This window comes from Eutrigla gurnardus (assembly GCF_963514095.1).
Source record: "Eutrigla gurnardus genome assembly, chromosome: 5".
NCBI classification, from domain to species: domain Eukaryota; kingdom Metazoa; phylum Chordata; class Actinopteri; order Perciformes; family Triglidae; genus Eutrigla; species Eutrigla gurnardus.
In genome coordinates, this window is record NC_139919.1 from 16237244 (window position 1) to 16254982 (window position 17739).

General features: G+C 42.2%; 1 protein-coding gene across 3 annotated transcripts; it reads left to right on the top strand.

Annotated features, from left to right (window-relative positions):
* The first annotated feature begins 175 nt into the window (after nt 1-175).
* gsr (glutathione reductase) lies at nt 176-7933 on the top strand. 3 transcript variants are annotated; one of them, XM_084010114.1, is made up of 13 exons: nt 176-337; nt 727-901; nt 1519-1545; nt 1645-1733; nt 2936-3005; nt 3192-3339; nt 3929-3983; nt 4066-4165; nt 4273-4527; nt 5523-5634; nt 6308-6439; nt 6551-6684; nt 7271-7933. In XM_084010114.1, the coding sequence occupies exons 1-13, from the start codon at nt 276-278 to the stop codon at nt 7418-7420; spliced, it is 1509 nt and encodes a 502-aa protein (XP_083866240.1). In that variant the 5' UTR covers nt 176-275; the 3' UTR covers nt 7421-7933. The 3 variants fall into 3 exon arrangements, with proteins under 3 accessions (XP_083866240.1, XP_083866239.1, XP_083866241.1); XM_084010113.1 differs by lacking the exon at nt 176-337 and having other exon boundaries at nt 629-901; XM_084010115.1 differs by lacking the exon at nt 176-337 and having other exon boundaries at nt 802-893.
* Nucleotides 7934-17739: the final 9806 nt, after the last annotated feature.

Consider the following 17739-nt stretch of genomic DNA (forward strand, 5'->3'; position numbering starts at 1 on the left):
TCTGCTACCAAAACAAACAAAAAAACACGTAGGCTAATAATTTGGACGTCGACGTCATCCACACCCTCATATATGACAACACGCAACGTCGCGGTGTTGAATGTGTTTATAAATCGTCAAAGACAGCGTCGTAATCGTGAGTGCAGCTTCCCCGGTGACACAGGAAGTGTTTAAAGCTTTGATGTGGATGAAGTCCAACCGCAGGCTCGCCGGCTGACATAAACAACAGCACGCGGTGGATGTAGCTCACTAAAATGGACCCAAACCCCTAAAACATGCTGTTTGTAAGACTCAGCAGACTGTTCCCGACCGTGTCCGCGTCACGGGCAGCACCCAGGTTAGTAATACACTATACCCGTGACAAATATCCACTTTTTTAAACAACGTTGCCTTTCTAGACTGCGCTTTTACACCAATTTAATGTTGTGTTTCGTGTCATTCTTGTCGCAGAATTAGCCCCGATTTACCGCCGTTGTTGTAGCCTCGTTTATATGAGGATGAACATGACTATTGTGAAGACAGTTTCTGGGATTTACACACCATTGTTGTAAATCGTAATGACACAGCATTGGCTCTCCGTTGACCCTCCCATTCCCCGTTCGTCTCACGCGCACACACCCACGCGCCCGAGAGCTTCCTGGTTATGGCAATATTTATCCAGCTAAGCCGGTCGCGAGCTCCCCGCTGCTTCAGCCTCAGAAAGCAACTTTTCTCGTCCCTTCGCAGACACCGAGTTATCGCTCGCCGCAGCATGGCCTCGGACCCGGCGGCGACAGAGGTGACCCGGTTCGACTTTCTGGTGATCGGCGGCGGCTCTGGAGGTCTGGCCGGAGCTCGGAGGGCGTCGGAGCTCGGAGCGACCACCGCCGTGATCGAGAGTCACAAACTCGGAGGTACCTGCGTGAGTAAAACATAAATATAAACGCTGTTACCCAGTGGGGTAATTGTAATTGTGCTGTGTCGCCTCTGTGGCTTTCACACGCGTGCTGGTTGCCAGGTTCGCTGCGAAGCCTCCGGACTCCTTTTGTGGAAGTGTTTTTGTGTGTTCAACAGACAGATTGTGAAGCTCACCGCCGGCGTGTAAAACGCTACTAAGTCTTGATCTTTGAATTCAGCTTAACCCTGGAACAAAACAAAGACAGGAGCTGCGAACTTTGACCCTTATTCAATACGAGGAATTTCTTTTTATTATTGTTCACTTTGACTTGTCAGTGGATCTAACGGATGGGAAGTTGATGAATGTATTGGTGCAGATGTGTCCTCAACTGAAACCACATTCAGATTGCACAAAGGCAACACAGTTAGTCATATCAACATAAATGTGTATAACCAGGGATTATAGGATGGTTAAATCCAGCCAGAGCACACAGACCTTTTTTATCTGCTGCCCTTTTAATGTAAAGTTTATGTTAATCTGATCAATATTTGACTTTCAGTGGCATTTATCATAACATGTGCTTGGAAGCAATTTAATCAAAATTGCCTTGAACTAATTTGCTTGGTTTGGATGTTTTTCAGGTCAATGTGGGCTGTGTCCCCAAGAAGGTACATTTTCTCTCTATTATTTTTGTACATGGACATTATATTGTTTTTTAATCATAATTCACCAGGTGTCTATAATCCGGCCTTTACCTGTCTTCACAGGTTATGTGGAATGCAGCGGTCCACGCCGAGTATCTCCACGATCACGGCGATTACGGCTTTGACGTTGGAAACGTTCGTTTCAGTTGGGAGTAAGTTGCACGGTTTGTCTTTTTTTGTCACTTGTTTGTGCAACAACTGTGGGCTCTTTTGAAACCTCCTGTGCTTGTTCCTGGAACAAAGGGGTGTCCATTTCATAGCTCGACTTCCCTGTCCGTCCTGTCTTTTGTTGCGTCAGTTCAGCCCGTTGCTCTGTCTTTGTGAACAGCATGGTTCAGTGAAGGTGATAGTTAAAGATAATCCTGGGTAAGGAGTGTTTGCATGCAACACCCGGACACATGATTCACCGATACAAAACACTTACTGTGCCTCAGGGTCATGTCAGGTTTGCCTGCATGGGTTTATGTAAACGTGTGGTCCAACTATCACTATGTTATTGAACAAAATGCATATTCAAATACAGAGGAAACAAGAACGATCCAAAGGCATCTTTTCATACACCTTTTCTAATGTTTCAACTTGTATTTGAAACTATTTCAATGTTTCAAATCTATATAGGAGGCTGTGTGAGTTGTGTTGGGTTCCATTACGTTATAATGTATTTGTGTTATTTTGTCTATCCCACGTATGTTAAGGCAACAGGATCCATTTCAAAAGAGGCATGTTTTCAAAAACGTTTCATCACACAACCTTTTTATTGTTAATATTTTCATACGACTCAAAAAAGTAGTGGAGTCGGTGCTGTTTTGGTGGTTTTTAGACTACATTGAGGATTTTAGGGATGTTTTCATTTCAAACTTTCATCTGACCTCATCACTTAATATATTTTACTCCAGCTATCCAGAATAGTTTAATGCCAGTGTTTTTATGTGTATGTTTTTGTTTGTTTGTTTTGGTACATTACATTATGTCCAAAACATAAGTCATAGGTATAAACATCACGGCACAGTAATTTTCAGCACAACTCGCAGGTTTTTTTCCTTCCCTGTTTATAGCAGCCTTCTCATAACATAAGTATATTCATTTTATTCAGCTCTAGGGCCATTCCCTTAAACAAATCTGCAGGGATAAATGTGTATTTTGCAGCATAAACAATTTTGTGAAAACATTGTGAAAAAGCTGTCATTTGGAGCATTTATTTTAGTGTGTGTTGTGTTTTTTTTCCATTTCTGATTTTTAAGAAGTCTATGAGCTGCGTACATTATTTGAATGCCAGCCTGTCTTGAATAAATATTGGTTAAACAAACAAACAAACAAACAACCTCTTATCTTTGATCATTTCCTGTATTTGCAGAGCTCTCAAGGCCAAAAGAGATGCTTATATTAGTCACCTAAACCACATTTATCGCAACAATCTTGACAAAGTAAGTTCAGTGTTGAGTTCATATTTATTATTATTATTTATAACATTTATTATATTCATGTGTCTATACCAGGTTAACGTAATGACTGTAAAATGTTTTCATTGCATTAAGAGCTATAATGCTTATTTTGTTTGTTTATTTCTCTCAGCTATTGCAGGGAAAATAATGACATCTGATCCGTTTCAGGCTAAAATCCAAACTATTCATGGTCATGCCAGATTCACAAACGATCCTGAGCCGACTGTGGAGGTCAATGGAAGAAAATATACAGCTCCTCATATCCTCATCTCCACTGGAGGGCAGCCCACTGTTTTGACTGACGCTGACATTCCAGGTGAGACATACTTTTTTTATGTAATCCCAGAGTCGGCAACCTTGCTGACATGAAGTGCTTTTTTTAAATGAGCTGGTAATCAGTGTGCCAAATAAACAGTAGGTTTAATTATGTAAAATGTTTCTACCTTAATTAGGACATTATTATATATTTGAGCTCTATACAAGAAGGCCTTATAAAACATCCACGTCCGTTCAAATCATTAACCTACCAACCCTCCGCCAATCTCATTCATCAGCAATAAACGTAACATTCTGCGAAGAAGGCATCAAGTGCAAGCCAATCAGAGGCGGAGTTTGGGGCGGGTCTTTTAAGTAATGCAGATGGGGGGGGGGGGGGGGGGGGGACAATCAAACCACGGTAAATAACAGGCTACGCAACCGACAAGGGCCGTAAAGGATGTCATTTTACAGATGAGAGCGCATTTCCCTCTCTCCAAACAACACTCTTGCATACTTATAGCTACTGTGTGGTTTTGTTAAACCACTGGTACCAATGACTTAATAACTGATCTAATCCAATAATCAAATATATACTTTTATAAAAATGACAAAATTGTACAAAATATTGTGTGTGTTGATCATTTCAGGGGGAAGTCTGGGCATTACCAGTGATGGCTTTTTTGAACTTGAATCTCTGCCAAAGTAAGATTATGATATCATCTCTTTTCGTGTTTACAGTGTTTAAAGGTTTTGCCTATAATAAAACGTTTTGTTTTCCCCTCAGGCGTACTGTGATTGTGGGTGCAGGTTATATTGCAGTGGAGATGGCAGGCATCCTTTCCACCCTGGGGTCCAAAACATCTCTCATTATTCGTCAGGCAACGGTAAAAAAAAAAAAACGGTAGAATCACAACCAAATATTAAATGATCGTTTTCAAACATGTGCATGGAAGGGAAATACATCTACCTCCCTCTCATATTCTCTCTGTAGGTTCTGAGGAACTTTGACAGCTTGATAAGCACAAACTGCACCAAAGAACTGCACAACTCAGGTGTGGATCTGTGGAAGAATTCTCAGGTGAAGTCTGTGTGTAAAACGGAGAAAGGGCTGGAGGTGACGCTCGCCACCAAAGACCCAGAGAAGAAGAACGACGAGGAGAAGATCAGCACCATCCAGGAAGTGGACTGTCTTCTCTGGGCCATTGGCAGGCAGCCGAACACTTCTGGACTGAACATCGGCACAATGGTAACAATACAAATCTGCTTATTATCTTTACGCTAAACTGGATGATGAAATATGTCAGGGCACCGGCATGAACATCTATGCTCAGTGAGGAAATGATGTTCCCAGACAGATACAATATTTGCTTATTTTACAGCTGGAAATAAGGCAATAAAATAGTTACAGTACATTTAAAGCTAATGACCACAGCTTATCACTACTTTCTGTCTGCAGTGGGAATTAGAAAGTGTTTGGCTCTTTTCCCAGCCACTTAACTGTTAGGTTAAAGCAGCTCTGCAGATCATTTTGAAGTATTTCTCTCCTTTACACTCCACTTTGAAAAAGAACTAAATCCAATAATACACTCTGATTCTCATGTCACATCCTTTATATAAAAAGAGCCTAAAATAAACCAGACATTGGGTCACCTTCAATCAACGATTAAGGATACTCTGGGAACAGGACTAGACAGTCCTGAGCAGACTTATGTTATGATGCTGTTTGTTAGAGGTGAAGAGTTAATAGAGTAACACAGGAAAATTGGATCACAGATTGTTCATGCAAAAGGAAAATTGATAGACATTTGTAACTAATACCACATATTAATTTTTTTAAATTTTTATTCTCCAATATGAAGGAGTATATGAGCAGCAGTTCAACACCGTTAAGAACCGCTTAGAAAGCATGAAACTAAAGGAAGTAAGAGAAGGTGATATGTTCTATCATTGTTCCTCTAAGTTGGTATTCCTGCTCCGTTTGAGGGACCTGGCAGAGATTTGTCATTTTATTTGAGTACATGGATGCTCTTGCTCTGTGTTTTCTGGGTTACATTTAATGCTACCAACCACAGAGGGAGGGAGAGAACTGACATGCTAAAACAAACAGTGTCTTTGCTCACAATTGTTGTACATCCGTACAGAGCCTTCTAAGGAAACGAGAGAAACTTTGCTTCGGCACTAAAATGTGATGTTTTAGCTTGTTGATTGTATTAATATGATAGTGCTTCTCTCTGTTTGCAGGGCTTGGATTCAGATGAAAGAGGACATATCATCGTGGATGAGTTTCAGAATACCAGCAGACAAGGGATCTACGCTGTAGGCGACGTTTGTGGCAAAGCTCTTCTCACACCTGGTAGGAAGTTGCACTTATAACTAATCATGTTGTTGATATTTCTTATAAAAACCTATACAGTCATGTTTACATTTGAGCTTTACCAGTATGGCTGTTTGAAGGCTGAAAGTGTTAAATATCTTTGTTTGTTGAACAGGTGAGGATTTTATTTAGTGTCTATCAGAGGAAAAACCTGTGAAACATAAAATCTCCAAATAGCTGCACCTGAACTGCCAGAAAATGTCCTCGACCAATCAAATATGTGCTACGGTTTTGGAAGAGAGCAAACTGTGTGTGTGAAACCCATGTTTTTGTCAGGTTCTGTACTGTCATATGTGTTCCACCAGATAATATTTTGCTAAGCAAACTGCCATTATAACACATTTTGTCAACTATGTCCAATAAATAGACCTTTAAACAAGGTGTTAAGTCAGAATAGGAATTGCTAAATCATTGATAGAACTGTGTGTAATTTTCCTGCACAGTTCTGTGGTGCCTTTTCTTATAAATTACCACATTTAGTTTTACTCTGCTCAATGCACCGTTGAAGTAGGGGAGGTGAGGTGGGCTTTATACTAGTTTTTCTGGTTCTGGAATAACGTGCTTTATCCTATTTGGGCCCCTGAAATGTTCTTTTAAGACATGTACTGTTGTGTGGAGTCGCACTCTGATGTTGTGTTGTATGTCGGGGCAGTTGCCATTGCTGCAGGCAGAAAGCTGGCACACAGACTGTTTGAGGGCAAGAAGGACTCCAAGTTGGACTACTCGAGTATCCCCACCGTGGTGTTCAGCCACCCACCCATCGGAACGGTGGGCCTCACAGAAGGTCAACAGTCGTTTCATAATCTAAGTTAAACCTTCACTGGATTTAAATTGCCTGTATGTCCTTGTGTGTCCAGTGTTTTTTCTTTTTAATGATTATGTGTTACTGTCACAGAGGAGGCCATTAAATCTCGAGGAAAGGAGAATGTGAAGATCTACAAGACCTCTTTCACTCCGATGTATCATGCCGTCACGAGCAGGAAGAGTCAGTGCGTCATGAAGCTGGTGTGTGAGGGCAAGGAGGAGAAGGTAGGAGTCATCTGTTAGTTACAGAATGTAAAACATATATTATCAGCACTTTATAAATCAGAAATTATCGAAGAATATTATTAATCATAATGACATTAAATGTTTCTGCCAGTACACACCACATGGATTTATCTCTAAGTCTGTAAGATTATGAAAAACCTGTATGATCCTAATGGAGCATTGAAGGTTTAATCCTCTCCAAGTCATTTAAAGAAGAAAAACGTGCATTCATCCATAGGTAGAGTGCGGTTAAAATCCTTATTCCAGGTACTCAAGTGGATGACAATAACTAATAGCCTTCTTTACTGATGACCTTATGCGTATGAAAACAGGCCTACTAGTTTCAGCAGACTTGCCCTCATCGATGACATAATAAACCCAAGCTAATGACTCTTGGCAAATACACATTGGACTCTAAACCATGTGAACTCCTGTGGTAAAAAAAAAAAAAAATCTGCAAATAAAAATATAGTGAAGTCAGTTTATTGACGCAGAAGGAGATGAAGCAGGTTTAAGAAAAGTCTTAACATTAAATTTCAAAGCAAAACCTTTGTGTTTGACCAACAACTTTGTTTCTCTTCCCCAGGTGGTCGGCCTGCACATGCAGGGCCTGGGCTGTGACGAGATGCTGCAGGGCTTCTCTGTGGCCATCAAAATGGGTGCTACCAAAGCAGACTTTGACAAGACTGTTGCCATTCACCCCACCTCGTCCGAGGAGTTTGTCACGATGCGTTAATGCAAACACAAACTCCCCCCTTGCTTCCCTATACAACCAGCAACCCAGACAAGCATACCAGGACAGAGTCACTCCTCTGTACCACTCTCGCAGCAGCAGCTTGACGACTTGCTTTCTAAAATGACACGCTTCCATTTTCTCTCATTTAGGTGACCTTATTCATGCGCAGTGTTTAATCTTTTCTAATTTTTCCCTGAATGGACCAAGACCGAGTTATGAGCTTCTTCAACTGTACTGTGGGTCTTGATTATTGATTGAATACACACGATTCCATTTTAATGATGAAGGTAAAATGGAAGTGATTGATCTGCAGGTATTGTTGTCAAGTGATTGAATGAGAAATCAAAAGGACCTCTCATCTAGTGTATGTGTTTGATCTGTCAGTGATTTGTCGGATAAATATTCCAAACACTGCTGCTCCTTAAGGCACCTATTCACTACCACTGCAAGGTCATAACATATATACTGTTCTGTTCTCAAGATTCAATAAACATACAGCTTGTTTTTTTCTTACCTTTTGGGATTTTCTTACTCTTAATTCTGTGACTACCATTTTTGTTTGTCTATTTCAGTGCTCTGTTTCGACATTCTTCCCCACCAGAACCCTTCCCTGTCCATGTTTTCAAATGACATAGGTTGAGCAATAAATGATTTACAGTTCATATCTGGAGAGTTATCCTACTCATACCCAAGAGAGGCTCTTGAATTTTGTGATTACAGCATTTAAGTCAAATTGCATAGCGAGGTCAATCTATTTCCATATGACACTATTGAGTATGAATTAATTTGGAAGTAATTAAATACGCTTATTTGAGTATGTTGCTTGTGTTTGACAGTTTTCTGACTGACCCGAGGCCATCCTACTGCAAAATGAGTATTTTGATAAATACTGTGGATTTTGCTGACAATACTTATGTCCTTTTTACTACAGTGCAATTTAGAATGCAAGACTCATGTAATCAACGGAGTAGGTTTGATTTTGAGATTGGTGGGGTAACAAAAGTGCTCCAAGGCAGCACTCATGAAAGTTGATGTTTTTTTGCATTAGCAATCATAATTTCAGGCAAGGGCGTAGAATTAGGGACGCTAGGGACACGTCCCTACCGATATTCAGCCGCTACTGTGTAGTCACTATCAATACAACCGCTGTCCGTAGTGTTTAGTCAATGATTATGGCACACAAAGGGTTATGTCGGTCTCTGCTAGAAGTCCCGCCTCTAACCTAAGTACCGCTCCCTGATCGGCTGCCGGTTTCTCGCTAACTTACATGTGATTGGCTGTCCCCACTGCCACTCCTTCTGCTTGTTAAAACTACCTGCAGTCTGCTAGTTGGACCGGACAAGAGGCAGTGCATGTTGTCTGCAGGTTGTCAACATGTTCGGCATTTGTTCTTCCTGGGTCACGTCAGCTTAATATTAAGTAATCGAACCTATAACATTTTCATGACGTGAAAGAGACTAATAAAGCGTTATCTAATCACCAGAGTGATTTACTGAAAACCTGACAGAAAAAAAGTGACATAACTTTTGCGGTTTAGCCTTAAGCAATGGAGAATAAATATCTGTGGAGGAGAAGATCATCATCCCTTGGCTCTAAATTTACAGGTGTTGACCAAGATGCAGTACAGTATTTTGAAGAGACACAGAAGATACACTCCTAAACCTGAACATTAATGATGGAACAAGAAGAAACACATGTAAAAGCAAGTGAGGAAGACAGAGAGAGGCAGTGCACACTTTTAAACATTCAGAGAAAGTCAGCAAAAAATAGGGAGAAGAGGCAGAAGAAGTGTGTGTGTTTGTGTGCAAATGATGTGCATATATTAACAAAAAACAAGTGAAGCATTTTTTATTTTTATTTGTTTGTTTATTTCGGGCACGTCAATTAAATCGTCATCATCACACTTCATCTTTGTTCAAATAATACAACACACATGGCCGAAAGGGAAAGCGGGAGAAGCCAAAGCTTATCTAGTCCCGCCCCCATTACCCACAGGATAAAATCTTCATCATCTTTTCTTATCTTTTGCATTTCACATTTTGACATAACATTTTCTTTTACTTATGACATTTTGACATAACATGTTACAGCAGTAGGTAGTATACAGAGCTGAAGTCCAGCTCTAGACAGTACATACAGATTACGTGTGCGTCTGCACATGTGTCCATATTTGTCCGTCATGAGTGAACAGCAGTCTCATCTTATAGCCAGGCATGTCACAAAGTCAGAAGGTGATCCAATCGACAGAGAGCAAAAGTCCAGTGTAGTTATTATTTGTTGGGATGGTGTGAGAGCCGTTTTTATGTCATTTTTATTTTATTCATCCTTCTCCTCTGCAGCTTTCGCCGCAAGACCTGCTCCTCTCCAACATTCTCTCTATTGAAATTACATTTATAATCAGGATTTCATTTTGAATGTTTTAACCTCTTTTTTTGTTTCATTTTCTTCTTTTGTCGTGTGACTGGTTTCTACCATCAAAGAAAGAATAACATCCCAGATATGGTGTGCTTAACCTATATAGAGACAGGAAATCATGTAACACAAAAACCGAACCCAGATTTAAGGAATGAAAGACTAATTTACCTAGAGGGCCGCGCTCAGCAGGTATGTTTGAGCTATTTTTAAATCCTCCCACAGTTTATTTCCTCCGTTATATGTTATTTCTCTTTATATCTTTTTGAATCTTAAAAGATTTTGGCCAGATTTGCTCCCAATTACAGAAACACAAATAACAGAAATCCAAACGTATGTCATAGTTTTTCCTAGGAGGCTCTCCTAATCCAAAAACATATCGCAGAGGGTAACATTTAGTCTAATTGGTCAGGTAAATCTTGAATGCCCAGCTCATGCTTTTTCAGAGTAGAAGTCAACAAATGGCTCATGAACTCTCCATTAAAATTAACATTATTAACTAGTGTAATTGCATGCCTGCCAACACCACCATGCCACAGTTATTCTGAAGTCTAACAAAGCAGCAGGAAGAAACAAGCAGGTAAAAGAGAATACATTCATGTATTTAATTAATTTGATTTATAAGAACACAACATTTTGTGAGAACCTAATCAAAACAGCAAAATAGTGAGAAGACGGGGGGCCTTAAAAAATTAGATGACATATACACAACGGGCTAAACAGAGTGACTAAATGAGACAACAGCAACGATGATGTAGACAATGTGACAACAAATAAATGCTGAGGGGTATTGTAAAAAATCAAGAACGTCAATTAGGGGAAGACCATATAAGGAAAAGCATCAGTCAATCACTGAAAATGTGAAGTACAAAAAGCAGGAGTGCCACTGAATGCCACTGGAAAAATGGGAGACGTTACAGGAGCCTTAGAAGTCTCAGAAGCTTTTTTCACAACACCATAAGACTGATCAACACCAAGACCCAGATTGCCCTGCTGACTATGGGATTTGTAGTCTTTTACTGGATGCCATGATGGTTTGTTGTCCTTGCTGCATGGCAACCATCTCTCATAACATAGAACACTGTGATGTCATCAGAGATCAAAGCCAACGGAATGTGTGATGAGTGATCAAAGGATCAAAATCAACAGAATCTATATAAGTAAGTACTCCATCTTATATTAGACTAGTTCGGACTTGACAAAGACGATCTACTACAGAGAGTACAGGCTTCTGGACAAACAGTCTTGGAGATAACCAAAGTCTTGTTGACAATCAAGGGCTTCTGGACAACCAGCTTTGAATAGAAAGCCTCACTTTCCTACAGGCCGTGTCATGGATCGATTCTACCAAATAAACTGTGTCATGGCAGTACCACATCCCCAAATCATCCATTTGCAGAATTGTCTTCAACAGGCTTACATTCGCATCAACCATCAGACAGTGCATATTGACAATTTGATGGAATTCAATAGGGTGTCAATGATTGAAAGGACTTCCCTCCTCAACAAGCTGCAGAATGCTGAAAGGAAAACATCCGACCTGGAAAAGCTTCAAAAGATCAGTGAAGCAGGAATAAACCATGTGGAGGGTCTTCAAGGGCTCAACCAGAATGAGACCACAGCCGAAAATCAAAACAGCTTGGAAACCATCAAACACCTTGAGTCACAAATCTCCCATCTCAAGGAAAGTCTCCGATGCCAGGAGGAGAAGATGGAAGCCATGGAGCTAATCAGCATGATTCCAAAGTACGAGGCAGAGCAACAAGCCTCTGACCAAAACAAACAGACGTCCATGGCAGCAGTCGAGAGTCAGAGTCAGCTACAGATTGAACACCAGAAGGTGATCCAGGCAGAGGAGCAGATCCACCAGAAGGAAACCCAAATCCTGAATCTCTCCACAGAGAATGAGAGCGTCTCTCAGAAGCTCACAGAGACCGAAAATCAGGTTAGCAGAAAAGACGCTGAACTTCTTCTTTGCCAGAAAAAAATCAGTGCTCTGCAGGAGAAATCCCAAAAAGACCTGGCTGAGAAGCTGAGCTTTGAGAGCAGAGTAAAGGCTTTTGAGGCAAACCAAAGTGCTCTGGATGGGGTGTTCAAGAAGGTGCTGGCCAGCAAAGAAGAGTTGGAGACAAAATTAAAAGGGTGTGAGGAAGAGAACAAAAACCTGACTGAGAAACAAAACAGCTTGGAGATGGAAGTCAGAATGTTGCACAGCAAGGTAAAACAGATGGAGGATGACTTGGCCAATGAAAAACAGAGCTGTGCAACAAAACTCAAACAGGTGCAGGATGACAACAATGACCTAGAGGAGCTCTGTCTTGAAATGAAGAAGAAGAGCAGAGGCTTCTTTCGCAGGAAGGAGGCTGAGGACAGACAGGCAGAGTTAGAGAAAATGAAAAGAAAACTGTCTGAGAAGAAGATGAAAGAGAAAGCAATGCAGGAGAAGGCAGAGAAAAAAAAGGAGAAGACGAGGTGGTTCTTTGGCAGGAAAAGCACAAAGAAGAGTGACGGCGACAGAAAGGTGGAGGAAACTGCTGCTTGTTCAGCTGGACAACAGTAGTTTCCCCCCCAACCCCCTTCACCTCTCCCCCCTCCTTCCCCAGCTTCCTCCTCCTTTCTCCCTCCTTCCCTCCATCTACCTCATTCCATTCCAACACCCCCATATTCATGTCCATATAGGGATTTCTCTTGGTGCTCATGTTTCATATATATATATATATATATATATATATATATATATATATATATATATATATATATATATATATATACATATATATCACATACTATATATATATGTATATATATCACATACTATATATGTGATATATATCACATACTATGTATATCATAAACATAGGGTTTTCTCCTGGCGCTCAGGTTTCTCCCACAATAATATATAACATATTTTTGTAAAAAAAAAAAAAACACTTAATTTACATATGAATGTGAATATATATCTCTATATGAACTGAACAAGCAGCAGGAAACTGCTGGACAACAGTAGTTTCCCCCCCCCCAACCCCCTTCACCTCTCCCCCCTCCTTCCCCAGCTTCCTCCTCTTTTCTCCCTCCTCCCCTCCATCTACCTCATTCCATTCCACCACCCCCATATTCATGTCCATATAGGGATATATGTTTCATATATGTTTCATATATATATATATATATATATATATATGATATACATATATATCACATACTATATATATATATATATATCACAGGGTTTTCTCCTGGCACTCAGGTTTCTCCCACAATAATATATAACATATTTTTGTTAAAAAAAAACACAAACAATATATCACAAACATAGGGTTTTCTCCTGGCGCTCAGGTTTCTCCCACAATAATATATAACATATTTTTGTAAAAAAAAAACACTTAATTTACATATGAATGTGAATATATATCTCTATATGAACTGAACAAGCAGCAGGAAACTGCTGGACAACAGTAGTTCCCAACCCCCTTCACCTCTCCCCCCTCCTTCCCCAGCTTCCTCCTCCTTTCTCCCTCCTCCCCTCCATCTACCTCATTCCATTCCACCACCCCCATATTCATGTCCATATAGGGATATATGTTTCATATATGTTTCATATATATATATATATATATATATGATATACATATATATCACATACTATATATATATATATATATATATATATATATATATATATATATATCACAAACATAGGGTTTTCTCCTGGCGCTCAGGTTTCTCCCACAATAATATATAACATATTTTTGTTTAAAAAAAACACTTAATTTACATATGAATGTGAATATATATCTCTGACGGTAAGCACCTTGCGTCATTTCCTGTTTCTCCGTGACACCAGGGCTGCGTTTCAATAACAGTTTGAGTCGCCCTCGCTCACTTGCCCTCAGCCCTTGCTATGACGTCACACGGAGGCCCCTTGGAGGGCGGAGGGAAAGAGGGCGGAGGGGGAGTGAAAGGGGTAAATGGAACACACCTGCCCTCGTTCACTAACAGCCCAGACAATCATGGATCAACCACACGTTGTTGGAGTAGCGCTATACTGCCTATTCCAAATTACACTAAATATGCAGAGACTCATTTAATTGAGACAAAGACGTATTCTGCGCTTGATGGCAATACGGCGGCTTATATACTTACACTTGTAAACGGTGGGCTCTACCATAACTCTGCAACAGACAGTCTAATTGCACAATTTAAGAAAATGAATTAAATTTAATTCATTTTCTACTTTCTACTTTCTTCTTCTTCCTTGGTGGTGAATAGACAGCAGACAACGGTGTTTGAGGTTCATTATCGCCACCGCATGGACATATTTTTCGTGCACCACTGCAATGCATTGTGGGTGATATACAGCTCTGAAGTGGCCATCGTTGTTCACTCGATCACTCAGCCCTCAAGGGTCGATCTCACGGAGTTCACTTCAGCTGTTCAGGGAAATGGAACAGCCCTTAAGATGGCGGCGGGGATTCCCCCGAGGGCAAGTGCTTAGGGCAAGTGAGCGAGGGCGACTCAAACTGTTATTGAAACGCAGCTGTCACTCACGACAGGCTGTGTCGTGAGTGTCCCCTGAGTGTGGCCATCCCCCGGCAAACCCCGAGCAGCTGGGAGGCTGGGTGAATGTCCGAAGGAGGCATAGTACTAAATCGAAGCCCACGGTTAACCACCATGTTCACGTGGCCAATCGATTTTCCCCACTCAGCAACACACCTGCTGAGAAGCCAACTCTGGTAATTGGCAGCTCCAAAGTGAGACACGACTTTTGTCAAATGTGTCCCGGGGCCAGGCCAGAGCAGGTGTGAGGGAAATTCCTATTTAATCATGTATTTCTGTGGGCAAATGGCTGTCTGTCCTCAATGCGTATTGCAGGACCATTTGCCACCAGGGGCGTCACCAAACAAGCCCTTTGATGCAGGATAAGACAATGACCCTTTGATCAAACAACATCTGGGGTCACCTGGAACGGGGGCTGCAGGATGTCAGACCTATATGTAAATTCAACTGCATTATAAGTGCCCATAGAAAGAGTGACTCTTCAGTCATTCCTCATGCTGCAGCATTAAAAGATCTTCAGATTCGGATATTATGTCTACTGGTATTTCATTGCCAACTCTCACCTGCACTAGACTAAACTGGTATTTCAGTTGCAACGACAGCAGGTGACACTGAAGCTCAATTGAAACTGCTGGCTAAGGATAAAATGTAAATACAGTAAGATTGTTATTCACATCGGCATTAATGACACCCGATTATGCCAATCGGAGGTCACTAAAATTAATGTTGGCTCGGTGTGTGAATATGCAAAAACAATGTCGGACGCCATAGTTTTCTTTGTTCCCCTACCAAACTTTACTAGTGATGACATGTAGCCTATAGCCGCATGTCATCTTTCCCCCGCGGGCTGTCGAGGTGGTGTCCAGATAACGATGTGGGCTTTATTGATAATTGGCAGCCTTTCTGGGGAAAACTTAGACTGATCAGAAGAAATGGCATCCACCCAGTTTAAATGGGGCCGCTCTCCTATCTAGAAACATTATGCTGCAGTTGCAGGCTTACACACGTCTCTGCACCTCCATTAGAGCAGTCACCCACCCAAAACCAAAAGCACATAAGAATGGCATCTGTACCCCGACCAGGAGAAAATGTTTAATAGATTACATTTTTTTGTGTGCTGTGGTGATCCCGTGGGTACATGCTACCTAGACACAAGTCGGGACTTGATCAATCCCGGCTGGGTCGCCTGGGTGAGGGTGTATGATGTTGAAAGACCTGAAACACCCAATGACCCCAGGTTCCATCACTGATGATGTGTCTAGGTGCATCAATAGATGTATATTTAACTACTTCCCCTGGCCTGGCCAGTGACTTTCAGGAAAAGACTGGATGACGACCATGAATAGTATGGAGACAACTGGAGAGACAGTGGACAGCCCGGAGAGACGGCAACCGGGGTAGGAAGGGCCAGCAACCCAACCTGCAACTTCTGTGAGGAAGTACCCAAACAAGCTATGGAAAACCCTAATGAAATATATCCCCAGGGGTGCCCGAGAGGGGGGGAGAATGAGCACAGGACGGACCTACAGTTAACGACCAATGCGACCGGACCACCGACAACGATTGCAGTGTATCTGCGGCAAGGTGTGCAAGAACCCGCGTGGCCTGAAGATCCACCAGGCCAGGATAAAATGCTTGCAGAAGGAGCAACTGGTACAGTGTTTCTTGAGAAACCAATCAAGAGCCTCGGCAAGACCTTTGATTGCACACTGAAGGACGCTGCATCCATCAAGGCCACAAATCGGGAGCTGGAGGCATGGCTGACAGCAGTGGACAAATCTGGTCTGCCTGGTAAATTCAAGGCCTGGATTTACCAGCACATTGTTCTCCCCAGGATTCTGTGGCCCCTGCTTGTTGAATCTACTTTATGCTAATCAGAGGCGCCGGGCTCGACTCGCCGCCTCTGGAACGCTCGCGAACGCTCGCAAAAATGTGTTGTTTAAAGAAGAGCGCCTGTCAATCATCCTCTAGTGGCAGCCCACCAAGCGTGCAATACTGGGAAGCGGCGCGTCCACACGCGTTTAAAATCTCCCCTGTGGACACGCACCTTGCACCTCCCCTAACGCATTAAAGGAGAGGACAGGAGCTCATTTGATTGGTGAAGATCTGAATCGCCTGTATTAATCCCAGTCCACGCCTCTTCTCCTCCTCGTCTCCCACTCACGCCTTCTTCTCCTCCCTCTTTCCCACTTGCCGGGTGGGAGTGACGGGAGGTGTGCCTGCGCGAGCCTGCGCGGTGCACGAAACTTGCAAAGTCCAGGCGGACACACCCCGTCGGCGTGGCGCAGGTGCGCTGAGAGCTGACTGCGCCTGGTCTACGAAACTAGGGCCCAGTGTGTTTTTTTTTCTTTTTGGCTTTGTCTCACACTGCTGTAATGCTTTCAATTCAGGTAGCAAAGTATAAAGTTATTTCTCGGTTGATTATTTCCAAAATGTCTGCATGCTGAAACACAAAGACTTCATATAGGTATTTCTGTCACAGGTATACGAAGGAGGTATGAACCCAAATGCAGTTAAAAAATGTTTATTTAAATAATAAGCTAACAAAAACGTCCAAAAACTCGGGGCCAATTGCTCTGTCAGTTAGCATTGCCCTAGCTGTGTTGTGCTTTAAAACCGTAGCCTACTTAAAACGGAGGTTGTGGCGTTTAACACGCAGCTGCACACGAAATTGAACGTGATTGGTATGTAACGACTCAAGGTACGTGTCCACAGGGGCGATTTTAAACGCGAGTGGACGCGCCGCTTCCCAATATTGCACGCTTGGTGGGCTGCCACTAGAGGATGATTGACAGGCGCTCTCCTTTAAACAACACATTTTTGCGAGCGTTCGCGAGCGTTCCCGAGGCGGCGAGTCGAGCCCGGCGCCTCTGATTAGCATAAAGTAGATTCGACTTCAACTTTAGGCAAATGAGGAGCGGCCAACTCGCGCGCCGTCTCTCGACATTCGCCGCGACGCTACCAGAATGCATTGCACAGCTTTTCACATAGACAATGAATGGGACGCGGGGAAACACCCGCTGCCTGCATAATCAAGTCCACAGGATAATACAATAGTACATAATGTACACAGGATCAGTTGATTCCTAGTTAAACTCAGTTCAAACTGCTTGGAAACCGGAAGTTCTTTTTTTTCTGTCCGCTCCATTGCCCGCTCAATTGCCCCGAACTCGTATATATATTGTATATATACAGTGTGCGAACTATACCGCGGCTTTCGGGGGGGCTCACTTATGTTGGCGGGGGGGGCTTGCGCGTGCCTCAGAGCGAGGACTTACTCAAAACACATCCATTATTACAAGCCTGTATGCCAGCACATAAGCACATATCACATCCAACCTCCACACGCA

What these genes read in the sequence shown, in the direction of transcription:
- gsr (XM_084010113.1), top strand. Translation starts at nt 644, where the DNA reads ATGGCAATATTTATCCAGCTAAGCCGGTCGCGAGCTCCCCGCTGCTTC. An exon ending in AACGTTCGTTTCAGTTGGGA is followed by an intron (nt 1,734 to 2,935) that starts GTAAGTTGCACG and finishes CTGTATTTGCAG; the next exon opens with AGCTCTCAAGGCCAAAAGAG. An exon ending in GACTGAACATCGGCACAATG is followed by an intron (nt 4,528 to 5,522) that starts GTAACAATACAA and finishes CTCTGTTTGCAG; the next exon opens with GGCTTGGATTCAGATGAAAG.